The sequence below is a fragment of the Ascaphus truei genome, chromosome 5 (assembly GCF_040206685.1).
Source record: "Ascaphus truei isolate aAscTru1 chromosome 5, aAscTru1.hap1, whole genome shotgun sequence".
In the NCBI taxonomy this organism is placed as follows: Eukaryota; Metazoa; Chordata; class Amphibia; order Anura; family Ascaphidae; genus Ascaphus; species Ascaphus truei.
Window position 1 is genome coordinate 40019529 of NC_134487.1, and position 23896 is coordinate 40043424.

A 23896-nucleotide genomic window follows, 5' to 3' on the forward strand; every position below is an offset into this window, starting at 1 on the left:
CAACCGCGGGCATAGTTGCGGGAAGGCCTCCAACCGCCACCACCCGGCCAGGTTCCATACATTGCCTCAAAGCCCAGGCAAGGACCTCATGGCCGGACTTTCCAAACATGGTGACAAAAATTTGAGACTTGGACAATTTGGGAAAAAATGGAACAGGGCACCCCAGGTCTGTATCTCAGCAGCGCCTCCAAATGTAGCCCTCTTACCCCCACCCTAAGTGAGATTGGGGTGTGTAGGTGTATCTGACTACTTCTCAGTGTGGTGCTATACCTGTTGGCTCACAGGAGGGCTGAGCTTCCGCCATGGGGAACCTGGGGCATTTATACTAGGGATACTTACTTCCAACGATGCAGTGCCTCCACCTGCGATGGCTCCCACCAAAGGGGGAGTGGTTCCTCGCAGAACAATCACAATAATCGATACTCACACAGATATATATATAATAACATGGGACTTTACTGAACATGCAAGAAAACATATCATAACATCATAACCTGTGTCCCTCTCTAGAGGAGACACTTACTGCGTCGCGCAGGACGCTTCCCCGACACTAGGTGATCCCACCCAGTGTCCCGAGAATCCCCACCCAATGTCCTGCACTCTAGTAGAGAACGTGGGTGACTGCGCAGTCACTAAATAAATGTGTTAGGCCTGTTGGTGCACATATATATTGAATACCTTCCGAGCACTCCGATGCTCGGGCCTGCAACACTCTTCTCAAAGGGTCAGACGTGCGATGCATCCGTCTGATCCTATCCAGGTACTTCTCCAGGAACCCCAACGAGGGTCCCACCGCTTCACGGGAACACAACCGTCTCACAGTAACAGCAACCGAATCACGGGAACAGCAACCGCCGCTATCCCTGTCTATCCCTAACTAACCCTAACGTGACAGGAACACTAACCTAGGGCCTGTCCCTGATGTACCGCAACCTGAGGTGACTTGGGGGGAAACTCCTAGGGCCTGCGGGGTAATAATCTGCCCCACTCCCCTAACTCATCCCAGTCCTGACACTCACTGAACCCTAACACTAACACTACACTACGCACTGCAAACTTCGTAACGCGTACAGCAACTTGCTGCACACTATACTATGCCTTCTTGTCAGGCCTCACAGCCCTGCCAGCCGTGATCCTGACAAGACAGCACACACACACGCACTAAGGGCAGCGTCCCTATCTGGGCCGTCCCTCAACACTTACCCACTAACCTGGTGGGGAGTTGGGGCCTTACTTGGGATGTGGGGGACCTTACTCGATGCAGGAGCTGCACATGCTCTCTGCACCCTTCCTTCCTTCACAGCTCCCCAGCTCCATCTGACAAACGTGCTGCCTCCCAAACAATGTATCCACTTTCTCCCTCTGGAGATCCTTGGCCCTCATTGGCCACACTGAGGCACCTGGTGTGCTTGCCCCTAAGCCTCATGGGATTTGTAGTCCCTTGGAGGCTACAAATACATTGGGGCCGTGTGCGCGCCTTCCCTGCGCCTGCGCGAACCCCTAATGGCCGCCGCAACCTCTCCTGCACTTTCCCTACACTCGCGCGACTCTCTAAAGGCTCTTCGGTACTTTCTGCGCATGCGCGATCACCGCGCATGCGCGAGTAGCGGCAATGGCGGCCCCCGCTAACCGAATGCACCGCCGGGACTCTCAGTGCTCCCTGCACTGGCCCCCACCCTCGCGTTGTGCCGCCGGAGCTCCAGGGATGCCGAGCGCTCCCTGCACTGGCCCCCACCTTTGTGAACAGCCTGCGGGTCCGTCGCTGCCTCCGACGGCACACGCGACCGCGCTGACACAAAGGAGGGGGGGTCTCTGGTGGTCTAGGGGCACCAATGCTACATATATATATATATATATATATGTTATATATATATAAACCCCCTACCACCACCTAACTACATACAAAACCCTGACTACCACCCAAATACAAAAAAATCCCCACCTCCAAATACATACAAAATACCTCAACCCCAAATACAAACAAAAAAAACGCACCCCCAAATACATACAGACCCCCCAAATAATTAAAAAAAAAATTAAATACATAAAAATAAATAAATAAAAACACATATACATTAAAAAAAAACACCCCAAATAAATACAAAATATAGAATTACCTACTTTGATGATGGTCTCAGGCCTCTGTTGCCCAACTTCTTTGCCCGTCTGCCAGTCTTCTCATTGCCGACTGGGCCCCGGCTATCTCCCGCTGCAGGCCTCCCTCACTTCACTGGGCCCAGCTCCCGGCGATGATGTCAGAAAAGGCTTGGTGTGGGACGGTATGAGCGAGGGAAGCCCACAGCTGGGGAGAGCCGGGGCCCGGCGACAATGATAGGACCGGCAGCTGGGCAAAGAAGTTGGGCACCAGAGGCTTCCAACGCCGAGCAGCCCACTCCCCCACAGCCACTGGGCATGGGACACTTGTCCCGGCTCCCCCGCCCCCTGTCGGTGACCCTGCCACCAGCTATCCTGCTGAATCTTTTACCTCCCCCCATGGCCCTCAAAATGACCAATATCTCCCTAAAAGCCGTCACACTACACCGGAATACACTGCTACTGACAAGAATAATTTAAGGTCGTAACGAGTTCTCGGTTCGCTGTTTACTGGAAAAAATATGTAATAAACACACACAGAAAAAACAATGTAGCACAATGTGTCAGAAAATGTTAAATGTAAAATTTTATATATGAAAAAGTGGTACAGTGCTTAGTTACAGACAAAAGAACATTTCAAAGATGTACAATATAATAATGCAGACAGTTTCATAAAATAACGGGGAAAAAACAGAATACCTACATACTGTACGTTACCACATACTAAATTCCTTCAGAGAAGGCATGCAGTTGAAATAAGAGAAGCCACGTGTTTATTGGTAAACACCACTCTATGTTAAATTCCACAGTCGTTTGGATATCCCAATCCCAAATGCATGGTAGTTATGCTCAAGCTTTGCCTCTGTCATAACTATAAGACCCAGCTTTTGTGGGTGTGTCTTGAATTCCCACTCATCAATCTCCTGGGACATTTATAGCTGAGAGGGATTTTTCTTTTTTTAATTTAAAAATAAAATAAAAATAGCTGAGTACAAAATAACCCATAACTCTCTTCCTGTGACTCCTAGAATAATGTGCCCCACATCATTGCATTCAGATGATCAGAACACGTTTAGACATCTTTTTGGATAGGGATAGTTTGAATTTTTGAGGGTGAAATATGTACCCCCAGCATATTTGGTATCATTTCATCCACCTGACTTCACATGTCAATAATCTATATGCTTTATCCTTGTGAATGATATCAGATTTGTAATATGTTATATTTGTTGAATCTGTGGGGAAATGACCTTGTCACGTGTGCTAATCAAAGGAAGGAGGGGGGAGGGGGTCTCCAGTAATTTATGACCCCTTTGAAGATAGCACCCAGGTTCTCTGGTAGTTCTGGATACTGTTACCAGACATCTGTAATATAAACAGATCATTTTGTTGGTGCATAAAGTGCAAAACCCAGTTAAGCTCTGGTCCTCTGGTCACTTACCCATCACTATGATCTAAACATGTCCTTGTATTATTGAACTATAAGTGCCCAGGACAGTTTTTAAGCTTAGATATCAGACTCAGACCATTTGATTATTTTTACAAAGAAAAGGGTCTGCCTAGCAAAGAACTATTCCACTTTTTGCAAATCAGAGCTTTTTAATACCAAAATAAACCCTGACACTCCATTGTCTCATTTTGAGAGGCAATTTCTGGGGACTATAGACCAGCAGAAACTCACATTGCAACTTTATTGTTATTTTTCGTGTCCAGAGGTGGGCTCTCAAGATAAATTTATGTTCATGAGGTAATGGGTGGCAGATCTTAATGATGAGCTGGAAAGGGAAGATTGGGAATCAATATTTGATTTAGCAGCTAGTAGTTCCATGTGCACAACTATCAACGAGAACTCATACAACGTCATGCTAGGATGGTACCAGACTCCCTGACATTATCTACATTTTTACCAGGCTACTCACCACTGTGCCCAAAGGGTTGAGGTGAACAGGCATCCTTTTTACATATGTGGTGGTCCTGTTCTCTATTTGCACATCTTTGGAATAAAGAAAATAATTGGTCGCAACAGATTTTTAATTAAGACCTCCCTCCCACTGGACTAATGGATCTTCCTCTTAACTAGGCTTCTCCAAGATTTATCTAAGTCCAAGAATAAATTGCTTATGCAAATAGAAACCGCAAGAAAATGTGAAACAGAGAGAAACTCCCTCCCCTTTCAATTTATCAGCAGTAAATTATGGCTTCTCTGCCAAATGGAAAAGATGACCAGTTACCTGAATGATTCGTGTCTCCAATTCCAGAGACAGTCTGGCAGCTTTGGTTTTCCCATGCAAGTATTTCTAACCTAAACCACTCCACAACCCTACTCAGAATCCCAGAACATATTAGCCAATCTGAGGTGAATCTTTCCCTGGACTCGATGTAGGCCTTAGACTCGTTCTTTTCAAGAGAGGATAGACCTGGTATATTGTCACACTGCTGTTTCTGTTGTGCTGTTTTGTATACTGTTTGTATATTGTTCTGCTGGTCCTTTATTTATGTAATTCTATCTGTATGTATTCTCATCTTAAATTGTGTACTTTGGGAGTACCACTTAATTTGTATCTGTATCTGATTGCGATTGTGGCCTCCCTTTTTTTTTTATTTCTGCATCCTTCCTCCCTCTTTTACGTTATTTTACCCGTGAAAATTTAAGTTACCCAAAAAATTCTATGATTATTTTAGCCTGTCTGTTGAAAATGTGCCTATATATAACTGTTACTGGAATATATCATAAATTGTCCTACAACTAGATTATAATGGATTGTATGCATGGCCCTGATCTTTGAACCGTGCCCTCGAATACGCTGCCGCACCCTGCCCTGACCCCGGAAACGGACCCCACTATTCGTACTCGTCTTGGATCCAGATCCCAGGTACGGGTCAGTCTATACTTCCCACCTATGCCCTATGAGTCTTTCTCCTGGACACTAACTAGCAACGTACTCAAAATTAACACAGGAAAAGAGAACCCTTATATAGACTGGCTATGGTTTACTTAAGATGCCCACCATCCAATGTGTACTCTGAAAGAGTATTTAGCACAGCTAGCAACCTTGTAAGAGACCTTTGCAGAAGGCTACTGGCAAAATATCTTGAAAAGCTGGTATTTATTAAAATGAACTACAGCAAGTTTAATGGATACCATCAAATTGAAAGGGAACAAGGGAACATTTTGCTGTTGATTCCAGTGGGGATGATCTTATATTAGGTCCCAACAAAAATGCTGAAAGTGATGATTAGGAAGATGACCCATTATCCATGTTGATGATTGGCATCAATATGTAATCACTCACAGTGGATACACACACAATGTGGTTTGTGGAGTTGGGATGGGAGTGTGCATACACACAGATATACAAACAGCAGACAGTCAAAATAATATCTGTTAATTGTATATTATTGGTAAACGAGTAGAGTTGAGACGGTGGTGTGGTGCCTGTGGTCATTTTGTGGGGGCCCAAACAAACCAGTACTTGTACAGCATTGCAAACCAGAGGTGTAGGATCCATGGTGGTACAGTGATTTGCTTGTTCTGTATGTATGTATGACAAAGGGGTGTAAAGGATAATCCTTTCATTGTTATTTCCTGTTAAACACCTCTACATGTGAACCAGAGTTTTGTTTTTTTGACTAGTGTCCCAGCAACGGATCTATACAGAGAAATTGAGTTTGAGCCTAAGCTAACTGACAGAGCATCCACCAATGCCCTCCTGCCGATGGCATATCACCACCACCATCAGAGAGCAGCCTTTACTGCCATATCTAAATTCATATTTTCCCCGGTTATCTGTAACCAAAACCTTTTAAACAAGGTTTGGCAAATTCAAAACACAAAAACAAAATTAGAACCAAAGTTGCTCAGCTGATACCTGTTGTCACGACCTATTTATTACCTGTCTGGCCCAACTTCAGGTCCCACTTAGCCGCCTGACGGCAGCTCTGACCCCAATACTTTGTACTGAATATTTTATTGGCCACATTTCACTTTAATCAGTAATCCAGTTTCAACATCTGCATGGAATTCTGTAGACTTCATGACTATTTCTATCACCATGGTTAAATATACATACAACAGAACTCTACCTTCCTTACATTGCCACGGACAAATGGATACATCAGAGATCTTCAGAATGGCACGCCTATGCATTTAGTATGTATGTGTTGACCATATCAAAACTGAAACAGACCAATTTGGCTGACTAAATGATTGTATGATTTAATTACACAGTGTCTGGTGCTTTTGTCCCTGTTTTCTATGTATATGTATTCCCATGAATTTGAAATTGCCTGTAATTGTAAAGCACTTTTTACATGATTGGTGCTATTTCAAAATAATACAGAAAACAAATGCTTCATTCATCAGCTTGTTAAATAAGATATCAGAAGATAAACCATTGCATTGAATTCCCTAATTAAATTCAATTATGTAGAAATAGCTGTGTTAGTCAAGTTGCGATAGTGCAGAGTAAATAAGTACTTCAGTATTAGGTGATACATTTTTAATTTGGTCTAACAATTGATATTATAAAACAAGCTTTCCAGAGTTCTTCTCATATATCGAGAGTTCTTCTTATAATATCAATTGTTCGTCCAAATAAAAAAGGTATCACCTAATACTGAAGTACTCATCTACTCTGTACTAATTAAATTGCTAAGCAGCACTGGGTTTAAATACATATTGTGCAATTTGAACTTATTTTGCAAGACTGTGCAACAATCTGTAAATTACTCCAGTGAATGCAAATCGGTAAAAGATAGGTCATCTAAGGATAAAGTGTGACGGACTCTGTATTTGATTAGGAGTATATGGAAAACTGACAGTTTATGCATAGCAGGGTGAATGGATAATGCTCTCTAAATTTAAGCATGTGTAATCCAATCAGATGTGCATTCACCCTAGTGTTTTTCTTTTACATCTCCCCAAAGCTATATCCTATTTTGTAAAAACAGCTATATACAGTAGATATAAAGAATGCTTGCAGATTACTAAAGCTAAAGTCACTCTACTTAAATAGTTTTGCTTTAGTGATATTCCATTAAAGCTACAGTATGATCTAATCCATTCAGGTTTTTTTTTTTTAAATCTCATTTTTAACGCTTTCTGTCTTTTACTGTATATATGCCTATGATGGTAGGGGCAGCCTGGCTTGCATATTAAAGCGTAAGCCCACTGGTTACCCTTACCCATCAAAATGGTGACCTACATAATAGGTTAGCCTGGCCTTCTTAGGTAGCCAACATTGCTGCCCAGTACTTGCTTTGCTTCTCCCATGGAGAACAGTTTATCCCCCCCTCTCCCTGTATTCCTTTGCTTTGGGGAGTTGAGCCTGTGTTTGTGCATTGTATTGCTCTTGTTGGCGCCGGACTAAATAAACCTAATTTATTTAACTCCTTAGTTCTATTTGGTGCTTGCGATCGCAGTGTAATAGTCTGGTCTCACGTGATAATGCCATTCAAAATGTGTCATGTACGGCATACCTGTGAGCAAGTGACTTGTATATGGGGCAAGAGTTATTACACAGCTATATAGCTAACCCACTTTTAACCTTTCACAAAGCTCCCTCAAATTAATAATATCTCCCCCCTATCCATCCCAATATACAATTTGTCACTGTAATGCAAAGATTCTGGATTCAGCCAATAACTTGCACACTCTGAGTCAGTAAACAGTCTTAGAGATGTAATCAAAAAGGTGTTTTACTTCGCTTCGGTTATGTTCTCAGTTACAGCTTGCACAGTTAAACAGCATACATCAGGAAAAACGCTCCAAACACCCAGGGAAACCCCAATCAGTCTAGTCTGATCCCGAGAGAGCGAGGGGAATTCTTGGCCATGCACCTGCACGGTCTATGAAGGAGCTTCTGGCACTATCCCCAGCCTAGGCTCTTATTTATAGCATTTTGTATTAGGCTTCCTCCAATCAGTGCTGAGTGTTGTAGCAAATGCATACTTAAACTGATGAGTCACACTTCCTTTGCAGTAAACAACTCTTTATATGGTAAACATGTGACATAGAGAGCTCTGCTAACTCAAACCACATGCCATGGTACACTTAAGCTGATGAGTGGTCAAACATGTAACAAGAGAGAGCTCTGCTTACTTAAAGCACGTTATGACATACCTCAGCTAATAAGTAGTACATCCCAATACAGTCACAAACAGGACATCTGTGAGCATGTGACATATATGTGACAAGAGTTAATACACATAGCTACCTAACTGACACACTTTTCACCTTCAAATTCATAATGCATACCCTCAAACCATCACAATATATATCTTTAATCCACTGCCATCACCAAAGAAATATCAAATATGTAATTTGCTGAGTCTTATTGTCCCTGTTTACTGTGAAAACCTATGCACTTAACACACACAAATCTGTTATAGCAAAATGTGTCAGAAAAGGTCAATTACTCTTTACAAATCCTGCAACAATTCCAATCAGAGCTTATTAACGTTTAGCTTAATATACAACAAGTACAATGCTTAGATTACAGAAAAAGATAGAAAGAACATACAAATGCAGACAGATTATTCAAATAAAAAGGATAAACAAAGAATCTAATTTGTGTTACAGTATACCCTTGTTCAAATTTTTCCCCAAAGGGTCTTGAGTGGAAACTGAGATTTCACGTGTTCCAGCATGGACACTCCCTTAGTTGAAATCTACTTCATAATTCAAATGCAGGGTTTATATTCTAGATTCCCTTCATTAAAACACAGCATCATTACCAGAATGTGTTCTCATCCCCCTCATTCACATCAATCTTTATTGAAACTTCTACGACTTAAAGTAAAAATAACATTTGAACTTTTCAATTTTGCCTCAATATAAAAAACACTTCCTAACTTTGTTTCCATAGTACAAATGCCATCTTCACTTTGCGTCTGTGTACTTAGTATGCACACCTCAATATGAGATATGACAAACGAATTTCTATTTTTACATGAGAAACAAATATCTGTCCTTGGCACCTCCTAATCATGAAGTGTTTGGCATCTATATAGAGTTAATTATGTCCCTCTATAAAAAAACATTAGAGAAGGATATTTCACAGTGATGCACATATCCAATGTTGTGAATTGGACAAATATGGGCAATTAAGATGACTATTTTACCATGACTGTTATATTATTTCCAAACGTTCCCAATAAGGATCCCAAATAAGGAGTTACTCCAATTTCAAAAAAGGTCAATTAATTTGTCTGGAATGGGGGGGGAAAATCCAGAATTAATCAAAAGAGTCTCTTTAAACATTCTGGCCCTTCCATAATTTATAAATTATTACCAAGTGGGTCAATTAGAGCAACTACAGTGTGGGGTTAAGAGATGGGTCGATCTTGAAGCCTGTCTGGTGGCCCCATCAGAGCTGGAATCTGTTATGTGGGTGAGAAAGAAAGAAATACAGATAGATCAAAGCAGGCCATGGAGAACCAAATTTAAAACACACTTAATGTGGGTTACTCGTCCAGTTTAAAATATAAATTCACATCGAACCCATTTTTAATTACTCCCCTGGTAAATAACATTGCTTTCTCGACAGGATGCCAAGGAATTTATTTAAATAGCTGGAAAACAAAAGGGTTACGTAGAATAAAAGATATGTTCAAAGGAACAACCCTTAAGTCATTCCAGGAACTACAAGAAAAGTTTGCACTCCCAGAATCAGATCATTACAAATACCTTCAGGTCAGACACTATTACCAGCACTTTCAGACAAAATTATATTCCAGAGATTTTGAAAACATGTGTCTCAATGCTGGAAATCAGACAAAGCTAACGGCACACCTATACTATAGTTTGTCTACCGTGGGAGACCCAGACAAAGAAAAGTACATGGTGGTTTGAGACAGGGACCTAGGTTCAGATCTTGATTGGGAGGAGTGGCTGGACATCTTGGGGGTGGTCGCCAAGAGCTCGACATGTACCCTGATAAAAGAAAATGCATATAAAATTATGTACAGGATCCCAGTGAAACTACATATAATGAACCTGAACATATCCCCATTGAAGACATTGTGGCCAAACAGGGCCTATGCTCCAAATTTGGAATGAATACCTCAAAATCCAACCACTCTGGGATAAAATACTGTATTTCATATTTAGCAAAACAGGTATTAAGATACCCAAAGTCCCATGGTCCAGTTTCTTAAATAAGCCACTGTAGGAGTAGATAGATATGAGGATAAATTCATCACGCACATTTTAAATGCTATTAAATGTGTGATAGCCAGACTGTGGAGATGCACCGACCCCCCAACGTTCAATAAGATCAGGGAACAAATTTCACAGTTGTGCTCATGGAAAGATTAACGAGTTACTGTATGTAGAAGACACGGTGGTAGCAGGTTTCTAAAAGTGTGTGAGTCCCTACTAACTCTGGGCAATCAGGTATGAATAATGCAAATATAAAAAAGACAAGATGGAAATGTACAAAATATGTTGCCTACTCTCCCCCTACAATTATTTGGAAGTGAAACTTCTTTGCTGGCACCAACCTAAATTCTCACAGGCGAAAAACTCCTTCATGGAGACGAAAATGCGTAACAGAAGAAAGGCGCGTGCACGATCGTGCACCCCGCTGGCTAATCTCACAGCACTAAAAGTCCTTGCTGGATATAACCAAACCTGCCACAGTAGCAGTAAGTTTATACTCTCAAAAGTCTTTAATTCAATCAAAAACATCAAAATCAAACTGCAAATTTCAGTGACAAAACGCAGACGTTTCACTTACATAGCGCGTGCTCAACACACACCCTGTCTTCTTTTTTTTCCTTCCCCTCCTCCCCCATATATACTGTAATATTGTTAAACCAAAAATAAAGTGATTTTAAATAAATAAAGTTTCTGTTTATTCTTATTTATTTATTTATTTATAAAAAAAATTACCAGGAAGTAATACATTGAGAGTTACCTCTCGTTTTCAAGTATGTCCTGGACATAGTTAATATGACAAATAATACATGGTTAAAAATACAGTTACATAAATGAACAGGGTATACATTATATACAAGACATTGCATGCACAGTTAGAGAAGATGTATAGTATAGGCTTATGAGACAGTTACAGACCAGATTAAAATTAGTTTTGAAACAACTTAAACTGGTGGTGGATGTGAGAGTCTCCGGTAGGTTGTTCCAGTTTTGGGGTGCATGGTAGGAGAAGGAGGAACGTCCGGATACTTTGTTGAACCTTGGGACCATGAACAATCTTTTGGAGTCAGATCTCAGATAATAAGTGCTGCATGTGGTCAGGAGAGCCATATTTCAATTCCCCCCGCTTAAAAAAACAGATATCCTGACCCCCAAATATAGCACATAAAACTAGGCATGGGCAGCGGTTCCTCCTGACGTAGCCATAAAACAATTCATGTGTTTTTAAGAGACGTTGTAACCAACATTAACGTCTTGTGTGCCAGATTGATTCAAATACTTAATACTTTCTGCCAGATTCCTTACAGTATGTGTGATTAGAAATTGTGAGAAACAAATCTCACAGTTGAGCATTTTTTTCCTTTCACAGACAAACAAAATATTTTTGCTGCATTCTTCATGGAGTCGTCCCAGAAAAACATATGAGATGCACAGTCAAACAAGCGGCCAGATTGCCCTGAATTTTGCTTTTCTCCCACACAAAGCAGCAACTGCCTGCACAACACCACAGATGCCAACAGAGAAAATAGAACCTCCCACGATAATCTGCTGTATAGTGACTCAACCTGCCTCCTAATGATTACAACAGGGTTTTGCACGCCTTGTCAGCTTTTTATTTTGATATTTACGCCAGGGCTGGTTGTTGCTGCCCTGGCCTCCTCCTCTTGCAGCGTCCTGACATGACGTGGTGACGCGTTTCCATGACCAAGGGACGCCACGTGACGCTGCAGAAAGAGGAGGGCCACGCTGCAAGAGAAGGTAAGGATAAGGCCTGGCGTCCTGGCGGCGCGTGCACAGCGATCTGCTTATTTCCGGTGCGAGGGGGCGAGGCCAACCGGGTCAGCTGGGCATGGCCATGACGAGGTTGTGGGGCCACGACACCGGCTCAGCCCGTCAGTTCATCCTATCCACGGTGAAACCCACAAGCTCCAAGCTCTGTCCCTAAAGTTCTCCCTCTTCCCACATCTCTTTGTTTTTATTTTAAGCAATGTGTGTGTGTTCATCATTTACATCCTAAATAGCAGCACACGTGTGTACAATAACAATGCTGAAGCTCCTCCGACCATATATTAGTGTAGCACACTTTTCCCACCCCCTGAGAGATGTGTGGCTACGGTGTGTGTATATGGTGCACAGGAGATCTGAGTCTCCGCTACTGGGAACCTGGGGTATACCTGAGTCGATGTTCGGTCGGTAGCCCCTCAACCTGTACAGGATTCTATGATGTACAGTAGAATAACCCAGCTACAGGACCCACATACAATAAAACCCACACTTATGAAAGATAACAGTTTTACTGAACATAAATAACCTAGGATATATATATATACCACCAACCAGGCCACGCACATGGCCGTACCCTCCAATGCTCCGCTCCCCCACCCAAGGTGTGTGACAGCGCTGCCCCACTATCCCACTATAGTGTTTGAGTTGGTGCACTAATGCGTAGGGTACCTGCCGGGTGATGCCACACCCGGGCGCACTGATGCCATGATGCTGGGATCCACGGATCCAATGCTGATACTGCGAAGGCTCCGCTTCTACGTTGGGTGGGTCCCTCGTGGATTGTACCACTGTAAACAATGTCTTTATTAATGTAGGGCGATCTGTGTCTTGGACCACATGCCGCAGCACCATGCGTCGTCTCCCTGTGTCCCTAATACTATTATTGCTAAGCAGGGCAGGGTCCCTATCTGAGGGGTAAGTCCCTATCGCAGCCACAAACTATGTGGGAGTCGGGGCCTAGCTGGGGTATAATAAGGGGTATCTGGCCTAGTGCAGACGCCACTGACATCTGCACATATAACTTACTCCTTCCTTGTCCCAGCTCCAACTGCCACTCTCCTAACTGTCAGCTCAAACTTCAAGCACACCCAAAGTTCCAATCTCCCCTCAGGAGATTCTAGCAGCCCTATTGGCTGTACTGTGTCATGTGCTGTGCAGCCCCTGGGGCTGCTGGAACCTTTGCATGTGCAAACCTTTTCTGCACATGCGAGCGCACACACAAAATGGCAGCACCATTACCGGCTACCCGCCTGCAGCAGAGGTCAGGAGAGCTAAAGGGAGGACCGGGCTACATCAGAAAGGAATAGATAGCAGACTCTGTGCTCATTTGGCTTCGGCTACAACACATTATGCTCAACAACATTTTTATAAATAGAGAAAGTAAATTCATTAGGAACAGAAAAGTTATTGCTACAACATATCTGAAACCTTAATAGAATTCTGTGGGTAAAATATTTCTCAGGGGGTGTGGTTAGCATTACCTGGTATGTGATTGGTTGATGCGGATCCAGTCTCTGTTTGGCTCCCTGGCGCACCATGTGAGGCGTCGCCGCTCGGAACACAATCCTGTTGTAGCCCCTGCTGGCTGACGCGTCACAGTACGCAGTGAGCCAGGGAGTGAGGAGGGACCGGGGACCGCCAGGAAGAAAGTAAAGAGCTGGTGGGAGGCGCGCACGCAGTCGCGCACGCCGCCGACTGCAGCGGGGACCTGGCCTAAGAGACCTTCACAGAGGCCCCACTCTCTCTCCCGGCAATCAGTTTAATTATTGTGGGGAAGAGAGCAGCGCCTCTGTAACCTATGTAGACCTACAGTATGCCTAAATACGGGCCTGTACCGAACGTATCACGACTTTAGTGCACAGTATTTTGGGGGCAAGCTGGTCATTTCCACAAAAAAAAGAATAGATGTTAAAATGTACACACAACAACACATCAAAACATCAACACATCAACGAATCAACGAATCATTAATGCAGTGCCTCTTAGGAACTTGGTTTAGTAACGAGTTTGTTGAACTACCATATTTAGCTATGCACACCTACCTAAAATCCAAACATTAGAGAAAAACTTTACAGTGACCTGGAAATTACTTTCCCTGCCAGCGATGGCGATTACAATCTAGATTCAACATTTGTGATAACAATAATCTGTATATTCTTCTACACTAAGGAGTGTAAAACCACTGGTAATTATCAATACCTACTGCTTTTTAGAGTAGTGGAGTACTACTCTGGCAGACACTAATGGGTAGATAGGATGAGACATTTTATTAGAAAACTAAAATCTTACAGACCCCAAATCATTTTTCCTACACCAGTCTTGGGATCGGCAGCAGGACAAACCCTTTCCTATGAAATTAAAACGTGTGAAGGTGTGGGGGTCACATTGCAGAATAACATTTCCACAGGAGCCAAGATAATGCAGTTTGGAGATTGAAATATCAAGACTTTCTACAGGAAGGCGTACACGTGCGTGTGCGTGTGCGTGTGCGTGTGTGTGTGTGTATGTGTGTGTGTGTGTGTATGTGTGTGGTTAACAACAACAACTGGCTGCCCAGATGTGCTACTCACCACCCCGCAGAGCACTCCAAGTGAGCACTCATAGCACCAAAACTTTTAGACGATATCCCAATTATGCTTCCACCACCAGGATTAATTTAAAGGTTTAGACCTTTGGGAGCATCTGGTCCCTCAGAAGATGTACAAACATAAGAAAAGTTTAATTAAGAAAACAGGATGGTAAAATGTGTCCAAAAATAAAATCAATCCCTTCAGCTTCACTTACAGCCCAAAGATAGTAATTATACAATGTTAGATTGAATATAACAAAAGGCATTACAATGCTTCTACAGAAAAAAGAGGGCAAAGTTGCATACGGTCATAATAATGTCAGACAGTCTATAAAATAAAAGGGTGTAAAACAGAAAAACAATATATAAAACCCCTGGTAAGGTTTAGGCAGCTGACACACATACACTGCCTCCTGTCTGCAATAGGAAACTACTGTGCTGCTTCAGGGAGCCACTTCTGGTGCAGGAAGATGTGACTTGGGATTGGCAAGACCTCAACCAATGAGATTGGACTCTGGAGAGGTGGGACTAAGGGAAGAGATCTTTAAGAGTCCCTGGCAGAGCACGCAGGGGCAAAGCTGCTGGATTCTGAGGTATCTCATGACTGACCGGTGGTGGTTAGAAGCGAGGCCGTGATCCACACGAGTTAGCGGACGCTGGCTAAAGGGAGCCTTGCAGTTCAATCATGACATCGGATGCCCAGCGGAGAGACATCTGCATAGCATCAGGAGACAGGCAGCGCAAAGAGGGGATCCTCATCGGAAGCCAAGTAAAGGGGTACCAAATCATTTGCGAAGTACAAGCCTGCCATACTAATACAGTAAATTTGAGCTCCAATGGTGTGCTGGCAGCATTACACAGGCCTTTATACCCAGGATTAGGTGGCCACAGGAAAAGACACGGACACACACCTGTGCAGCCATTAGTGGGAAGTGGTATGTTCCTATGTAATGTGAATGCATTGAATGATCTTTCTGTTAAGGATCATGTGGTACCTCAGTATCTATTGCTGATTCCTTTATAAATATCATTGTACTATGACCATTACTGTAGATGGCCTCCCTTTGTCTGACCTACGGCCATGTGTGGGGTAATGTATATGGAAGAAGGACTCAGGCCCCCACCTCAGCCGTAGGTTTTAGCCTGAGGTAAATAGAGGGGTTACATATACATTAGCAAAAGTCCTGTAGTAGGTCACCCACAAATGCAAAGTACACCCCCAAGTTGAGTCTCCCCTTGTGGGTCTCAAACACTCTCTTATATCTCACATTCCTGTAATTTGAGAGTAAATCCAGACCTAGCAGGTTTGTAAGGGTATGTCCTTACAGTCGTTTGTCACTTCTCCCGCGACCAGGGATACTTTTATGACCTGAGGTTTTGGAAGTGAGATCTTTAATTTCACAATAAATCCAGTATGAAATTCTTACTAACTCTCTCCCAGTAGTTAGTCATTTCATAGTAACAATGACAACATATTTATGAAAACCTCACAGACATATACATATGCAATGTAATAAGGTTCTGTACATTTTGAGGGTAAGCCGTATTTATCTGCAGTTTGCCATTGTGTAATCCTAATCATTTTTGCAATATGACAATAGGGCACATTCATTGTGCACAAACTTACACATTACATTACTAGAAGTTGTACAGAACATAAACAATTTCTACTACTTACTGTACTAGCCTGTAATGATAAAAATGTACTGAAACCAAGGCACACCATTTGAAACTGATTTTAAGTGTAACGGTGTTTCCCCACACGGTGGGAGATTTGGCCATTACTGGTTGTGTGGTGCATGATACCTGCTGGTAACAGGAGGGCTGAGTGGTCCGCCGGTGGTAGTGGGGACACAGGACTAGGCTTCTGGGATTCATACCCAACATATCTCTTTAGCAGTGCAGCGCCTCCATCTGCCGTAGGCTTCAGGAACTGAAGGTGATCTCCCACCGTAGAACTATTACCTCTCCCCCCCAGTAAGGTCACACACCAGGCAAGATGTATATGCAAACAGGAATGGTTTATTACTCTTCTGTACAGTACAGGAACAACAGCAGGCTTCTGCCCAATGCAGTCTCACAGCTATCATTGAAGGATGGTCCCTGGACCGTCACTACAGGCCAAGGGCACCCACAGCCGTCCTAGCTCATCCCTACCTCCCTAGTAGAGGCAGAGGTATGGTCCACACTCACTCTCCCCCGGAGGGAAGAGGACTGAAGAAGGCCCAATCTCAGCCTTTCCACTGTGTGACCTGCCTTCCTCAGTGGTGGAGGTACAATCACAAATTTGGGGCGGTACTGCCCTTAAGTACAGCCAGGAGGAGGGCACCAGGTCTGGCTCATGATTGGTCATGCCCAGGCCTGATGTCCCCGCCTCCCGCTGTCACTCAAATGCAGCTCCTCAAGGGGAGGGGGAAACCATATATCAACAACTGGCAACCTGATTGTACCAGGGTTTACTACTAGCCCAAGGGCAGAATAGTAGCCATCAGGTGACCTGGCCACATAAGGAAGCCTTTGAAGAAGATAACATCACTCACAATGGCACATCTGGGTACATGCAAAATGTTGCACACCATAGAATAGAGAACATTGGCTCCTGAGAAAATAGTTTAATTGCTGAATCTTGAGCTTTTATGACACAGATTTCCACTACAGAACAATACGTGTGTAGCAGGGTACTTTCCCCGGTCCCCGGTCCCCCGCTTACCTCCGCTACAGCGGGAGAACGTGCAGACAGGTGCGGGCGGCACTGCGGGGTGTGTGGAATGGCGAGTGGCTTGCCGGAGGCTGCGGCAGCTCCCTCTACAGGACGCTGCCATGTTGTGAGTGAGCGCGCATGCGCAGTGGAGTTGCGCATGTGCAATAGGCCCAAGTTGCGGCAGCGATTAGTGAAGGTGCTTCACGGGGACTACCACCCCCAGCAGCCTCAGGGGCTTTAGTCACATGCTGCGCAACAGCCAATAGGGCTGTAGGATTTCCCTGCTGAGCAAAGGATAAATTTGGCGCGCTCTGACTGCCATGCCATTCGGAGCTGGGACAAGGAAAGGGTAGGGACACTGCGCCTGTAGCATCAGTGATAGAGACCAAGCCAGGATGCAGCTGCATCCTGACCTCAGGTGGTCTGGGACAAAGAAGAAGAAGCAGGCACACGGTCTTACTCAAAAGGAGGTTTAATATGCCATAAAGTCCAACGTTTTGGCAGTCTAATACTGCCTTTCTCAGACACCTGCTACTACAGAGACTATTAAAGGGGGTACAATCCACACGGTACCCATCCACCGTAGAGGCGGAGGCATCGCGGTTCACCACTCTGGATCCGTGGATCCCATCCTACAGCTGCAGCGTGCCCTCAGTTCTAGTGGGCAGCGCTGACCTACATATTTGGGGTGGGTTGCAACTTGTGGACACAGGGTTGTTGGGTGCCTGAGGGCCCCTTAGGTGTGGGGACTATATCATTGGGGTGTGGACACAGTGTTGGAGTACGGTGTGGGGTTGCGGTCCCGCCAGGTCTCAGTGGTTCTATATTAATATTAGTTACTAGCTGAGAGACACGGCGTTGCCCGGGATGTAAATGCGTAATAGGTAGTATTATTTATAAATCGTGGAACAATAGGTGAGTATTTGTTGTAAAGGTTGGATAATAATGTTGAAAAGAAAGATGGAAGAAAATGTAATACGATGTTGTATAAAAATGGATTATTGTAACCACACCACAGTACAATGTATATTTTGGTGCTATAAGTGATGTAAAAATGTGAGGTGTGTGTCCTGCTAGGGTGTGAGGCGGCGGGTGGCGCGTGGGTTGTGAGTGCTGTCTGCGAGTGGGTGTCCTGCTAGGGTGTGAGGCGGCGGGTGGCACGTGGGTTGTGAGTGCTGTCTGCGAGTGGAGGTCCTGCTAGGGTGTGAGGCGGCGGGTGGTGCGTGGGTTGTGAGTGCTGTCTGTGAGTGTGGGTCCTGCTAGGGTGTGAGGCGGCGGGTGGCACATGGGTTGTGAATGCTGTCTGTGAGTGGGGGTCCTGCTAGGGTGTGAGGCGGCGGGTGGCGCGTGGGTTGTGAGTGCTGTCTGTGAGTGGGGGTCCTGCTAGGGTGTGAGGCGGCGGGTGGCGCGTGGGTTGTGAGTGCTGTCTGTGAGTGGGGGTCCTGCTAGGTTGTGAGGCGGTGGGTCAGTGATGTTGGTGCGTAGGGGCGGGAGGCAGCAGGTGTGTGTGGCGGCAGGTATGTGTCGAGTGTGGCGGGTGTCTGTTGAGTGCGTGCAGCGGCTGTGAGGCGGTGGGTGAAAGGCAGAGGCGGCCGGAGTAAGGGCGGGTGAAAGGCAGAGGCGGGGGTGGGGAGGCGGTAAGGCGGGCAGGAAGGCGAAGGGCGGTGAGAAGGGAAGGAGGGGGTGGTGGAGGGGGGCAAGGGGTGGTGGAGGGGGGCAAGGGGTGGAGGAGGGGGGCAAGGGGTGGAGGAGGGGGGCAGGGGGTGGAGGAGGGGGGGCAAGGGGTGGAGGAGGGGGGGGGAAGGGATAGAGGAGGGGGGGGAAGGGATAGAGGAGGGGGGGGAAGGGATAGAGGAGGGGGGGGAAGGGATAGAGGAGGGGGGGGAAGGGATAGAGGGGGGGGGAAGGGATAGAGGAGGGGGGGGAAGGGGAAGGGATAAAGGAGGGGGGGGGAAGGGTTAGAGGAGGGGGGGGAAGGGTTAGAGGAGGGGGGGGAAGGGTTAGAGGAGGGGGGGAAGGGGAGCGGAGGGGGGGGAAGGGGAGCGGAGGGGGGGGGAAGGGGAGCGGAGGGGGGGCAAGGGGAGCGGGGGAAGGGGAGAAGTGGTGGGAAGGGGGAGGAGGGGGGAGGTAGTGGGAAGGGGGAGAAGGGGGGAGGTGGTGGGAAGGGGGAGAAGGGGGGAGGTGGTGGGAAGGGGGAGGAGGGGGAAGGTGGTGGGAAGGGAGAGGAGGGGGGATGGAGGGGGAAGGTGGTGGGAAGGGGGAGGAGGGGGGATGTGGTGGGAAGGGGGAGGAGGGGGGATGTGGTGGGAAGGGGGGGAGGTGGTGGGAAGGGGGGGAGTTGGTGGTAAGGGGGAAAAGGGGTGAGGTGGTGGTAAGGGGGAGGAGGTGGTAAGGGGGAGGAGGGGGGAGGTGGTGGGAAGGGGGGGAGGGGGGAGGTGGTGGTAAGGGGGGGGAGGGGGGAGGTGGTGGGAAGGGGGGGGGGAGGTGGTGGGAAGGGGGGGTGGTGGAAAGGGGGAGGAGGGGGGAGGTGGTGGGGAGGGGGGAGGTGGTGGGAAGGGGGGAGGTGGTGGGAAGGGTAGGGAGGGGGGAGGTGGTGGGAAGGGGGAGGAGGAGTGAGGTGGTGGTAAGGGGGAGGAGGTGGTAAGGGGGGGAGGTGGTGGGAAGGGGGGGGAGGTGGTGGGAAGGGGGGGAGTTGGTGGTAAGGGGGAAAAGGGGTGAGGTGGTGGTAAGGGGGAGGAGGTGGTAAGGGGGAGGAGGGGGGAGGTGGTGGGAAGGGGGGGAGGGGGGAGGTGGTGGGAAGGGGGGGGAGGGGGGAGGTGGTGGGAAGGGGGGGGGGAGGTGGTGGGAAGGGGGGGGTGGTGGAAAGGGGGAGGAGGGGGGAGGTGGTGGGGAGGGGGGAGGTGGTGGGAAGGGGGGAGGTGGTGGGAAGGGTGGGGAGGGGGGAGGTGGTGGGAAGGGGGAGGAGGGGTGAGGTGGTGGGAAGGGGGAGGAGGGGTGAGGTGGTGGGAAGGGGGAGGAGGGGTGAGGTGGTGGGAAGGGGGAGGAGGGGTGAGGTGGTGGGAAGGGGGAGGCGGTGGGAAGGGGGGTGGGAGGCGGTGGGAAGGGGGGGGAGGCGGTGGGAAGGGGGGGGGGAGGTGGTGGGAGAGAGGGGAGGCGGTGGGAAGGGGGGGGGAGGTGGGGGGAGGGTGGGAGGGGGGGAGGCGGGGGGAGGGTGGGAGGGGGGGGAGGCGGTGGGAAGGGGGGGGAGGCGGTGGGAGGGGGGGGAGGCGGTGGGAGGGGGGGAAGGCGGTGGGAGGGGGGGGGCAGCGGTGGGAGGGGGGGGGAGGCGGTGGGAGGGGGGGAGGTGGTGGGAAGGGGGGGGGGGGCAGTGGGGGGGAGGCGGTGGGAGGGCGGGGGGAGGCGGTGGGAGGGCGGGGGGAGGCGGTGGGAGGGGGGAGGCGGTGGTAGGCGGTGGGAAGAGGGGAGGAGGCGGTGGGAGGGGGGGGAGGCAGTGGGAAGGGGGGGGAGGCGGTGGGAGGGGGGGGTGGCGGTGGGAGGGGGGGAGGCGGTGGGAAGGGGGGGAGGCGGTGGGAAGGGGGGGGCGGTGGGAAGGGGGGGGAGGCGGGGGGGAGGCGGTGGGAAGGGGGGGGAGGCGGTGGGAAGGGGGGGGGGCGAAGGGGGGTGGAGGGGAGGTGAAGGGGGGGGTGGAGGGGAGGTGAAGGGGGGGGGGTGGAAGGGAGGTGAAGGGGGGGGGGTGGAGGGGAGGTGAAGGGGGGGAGGTGAATGGGGGGGTGGAGGGGAGGTGAAGGGGGGTGGAAGGGAGGAGAAGTGGAGTGAGGGGAGGTGAAAGGGGGTGAGGGGAGGTGAAAGGGGGTGAGGGGAGGTGAACGGGGGTGAGGGGAGGTGAAGGCCGCTCACTCACCCGTCCGGCAGGTCCCACTCGCTCCCTGCACCCTTCCTTCCCCTTCTGCTCCGCTGCTCCAACTGACTAGCGTGGGCTCAGCGCGCGAAATGTATCCTTCTGCCTGCAGGGAGATCCTAAGCCCTATTGGCTCCCTGGCATCACTTGGGGCACGCAGAGGCTCCTGGGACTCGTAGTCCCTGCCTAGAGCCTTCCCTGGTAGGCTAGGGCTTCGCAGGCTTTCTATGTGCTTTCCTGCACATGCGCAAGCTATCTGGGGCTGCCGTGACTCTCTCACTGCTTTCCTCACCCTCGCGCGACTTCCTAAGGGCGGCCGTGACGCTCTCACTACTTTCCTACCCTGTCCCGCGCGTGCGCGATCTATCTGGGGCTCTCCTGACTCCTGACTCTTACTTCGCATGCGCGAGCTAATGCGCAATGGCGGCGCCCTTACCGCCCGGTTCCGGGAACGCCGGGAGCCCGGTGACGTGCTCGCGGCCTTGGCAACCGGCCGCACGCGTCCCCGGCAACCCCCGCACCGGAGCCTGACCGCCCTCACCTCTGTGACCGCCTGTCGGGGCCGCCATTGGACTCGGCGGCACCCGCGATCGGCAGCTAGGTGAGGGGGGTGCTGATACTCAGGGGAGACCTGGCTACACAAGGCAGTAATAAGGAAAAACAATTACAAATCTTTCGAAAATACTATGTTGGCAATGGTACAACATTTATTGTTCCCATGCAACAGAATAAAAATAGAGTTTCCATAAAATAATAATAGATTGAGGGCTGAGCAGAAAACTTCAGACTTGAAGCAGAGTAAGGGCAAAGATTCTGTCTCAGGGGAAATGCTGGAATAACTATTACACTTGTGTCAGAAATAAATACATTTGCAAAATTTAACTAACCGAGTTGAATGGGTATTTGCCTGACATCCCCCATTGATTTTATTTCCTTCTAACAATTAGCAGAGATTGAAAGGAAAGGGAGGGGAACATTTAAATGTTCTGACGAGAAAAGAAAGCAGCAATAAAAACAGGCAAAAATCTTACAAGTGTGTTTACCTCCCACTTCACTAATGACATTCCATTTTATTTTTACATGTAGCCCCTTTTCCCTGTACTAAAGGAACCACCAGTGCTTCTGTTACCTGTTTGGCTACCAGAAGGCCTGAGCCTCCGCCTCTGGGAGCCTGTGGTGTCGCTTGGTCGCCTAGGTGCAGCGCCTCCACCTGAGAGGGATCCCTGCGTAGCGGGATAAGCCCCTTACAGGAACCAATATTGACAGTAATCACAGACACAGGTGTATAAGGATGGGTTTTACAGAACATATATATATATATATATATATAAGTGTAGCCAGGTCACCTTTTTCTCCCTGGAGACCCCCCTTCCCTGGCGCAGCTCGATCGCGGGTACTGAAAAACCCGACGGCTGCTTCCAAGGGTGGGGGCTGGAGCAGGGAGCAGCGCGGCTTCTCCTGCCTGCGGCCAGTTGCCGGGGACGCGATCGGGCCGTTGCTAAGGCCGCGATCGCGTCTCTAAGGTCCCGGCGGCCGCAGAGCAGGGCGCCGCCATTACTCCACCACTCGCGCATGCGCAGTGATCGCGCGAGTGTAGGAGCCAGCCAGGAGAGTCGCGCGAGGGCAGGAACAGGCCAGGAGAGTCGTGCATGCGCAGAAGTAGGTAGGGAATACAGCCAGTCTTTAGAGGGTCGCGCGAGAGTAGGGATAGACAGGGAGAGGTTGCGGCGGCCATTAGGGGTTAGTGCAGGTGTAGGAAAGGCACGCATGCGGCCCCAATGTTATTACAGGCGCCCAGGGACTACAATTCCCATAGTGCTTAGCGAGGGAGGCACCAGGTGCCTCATAGGAGCCAATAGGGCTGAAGGATTGTCCTGGAGCAAGTGGATACATTTGGCGGGCTGGAGCTACGTTCAGTCAGAGTCAGGAGCCCAAGGAAGGAAGGAGGTAGGGTGCAGGAGCCGGAGACTCCCTGCACTAAGGCTCTAGTTAACCCTGTATTACCCCAGGTTAGTGAGTGTTGCCAGGGATAGTCTCAGAGAGGGACCCTGTCACTCATGGTAGTCAGAGCTGGGGAATAGCCAGGGATAAGGGGGCTGAGGTTAGTCTGCAGAGCGTTGCGGCAGGCGTTTAGGTGAATTAGTGGCACGAGACAGCTGGGGGGTTCATAGCGGTAACCAGTCCGGGGAGCCATAGCCCAGGGTCCGTGTTGCGAGTGGCGAGGCCACTGGGGGGGATCATAGCGGTAACCAATCCGGGGAGCCATTGCCCAGGGCGGCGTTGCGCGTAGTACGAGGCAACTGGGGGGGGTTCATAGCGGTAACCAGTCCGGGGATCCATGGCCCAGGGCCCGTATTATGAGTAGGGTGGGTACAAGACCTACCTATATAGGATAGGCAACCCCGAATGCCCTAGGAGATTGACCCTTAAGCCACTTAAGGATGCTGTGCTATAGGGACGGCCTATAGTGCAGGGTGTGTCACGTTGCTGTTCCCGGAAAGCGGTTGGACCCACGTTGGGGTCCACAGAGACTGTTCCGGAGTGGGACCGCTCGAGCGGTCCACGTTTCAAGGAGTGCAGTGGAGGATCAGAAGGAGGCATCGCTCGACTGATCCTTTTAGAAGCTTGTTGCTGACCCGAGCACCGGAGTGCTCGGCAGGTATTATGTCATCACATGTGCACCAACAGGCC

The 23896-nt window shown here is 48.4% G+C and overlaps 1 protein-coding gene and 1 long non-coding RNA gene across 2 annotated transcripts in view; one reads left to right on the forward strand and one right to left on the reverse strand.

The window, feature by feature from the left end:
• Positions 1–7773: 7773 nt before the first annotated feature.
• LOC142494952 (uncharacterized) lies at positions 7774–13081 on the reverse strand. Its single transcript, XR_012801628.1, has 2 exons — positions 12707–13081; positions 7774–10027 (listed from the first exon to the last, which is right to left on the reverse strand). It is a non-coding gene; the product is annotated as an uncharacterized LOC142494952 (long non-coding RNA).
• Positions 11938–23896, forward strand: part of PRKAR2B (protein kinase cAMP-dependent type II regulatory subunit beta) — a 173642-nt gene continuing 161683 nt past the window's right edge. Inside the window, exon 1 of the mRNA XM_075599708.1 lies at positions 11938–12010. Within this exon, the coding sequence (XP_075455823.1) occupies positions 11953–12010 (58 nt within the window). The 5' untranslated portion in view covers positions 11938–11952. The remainder of the gene's footprint in view (positions 12011–23896) is intronic.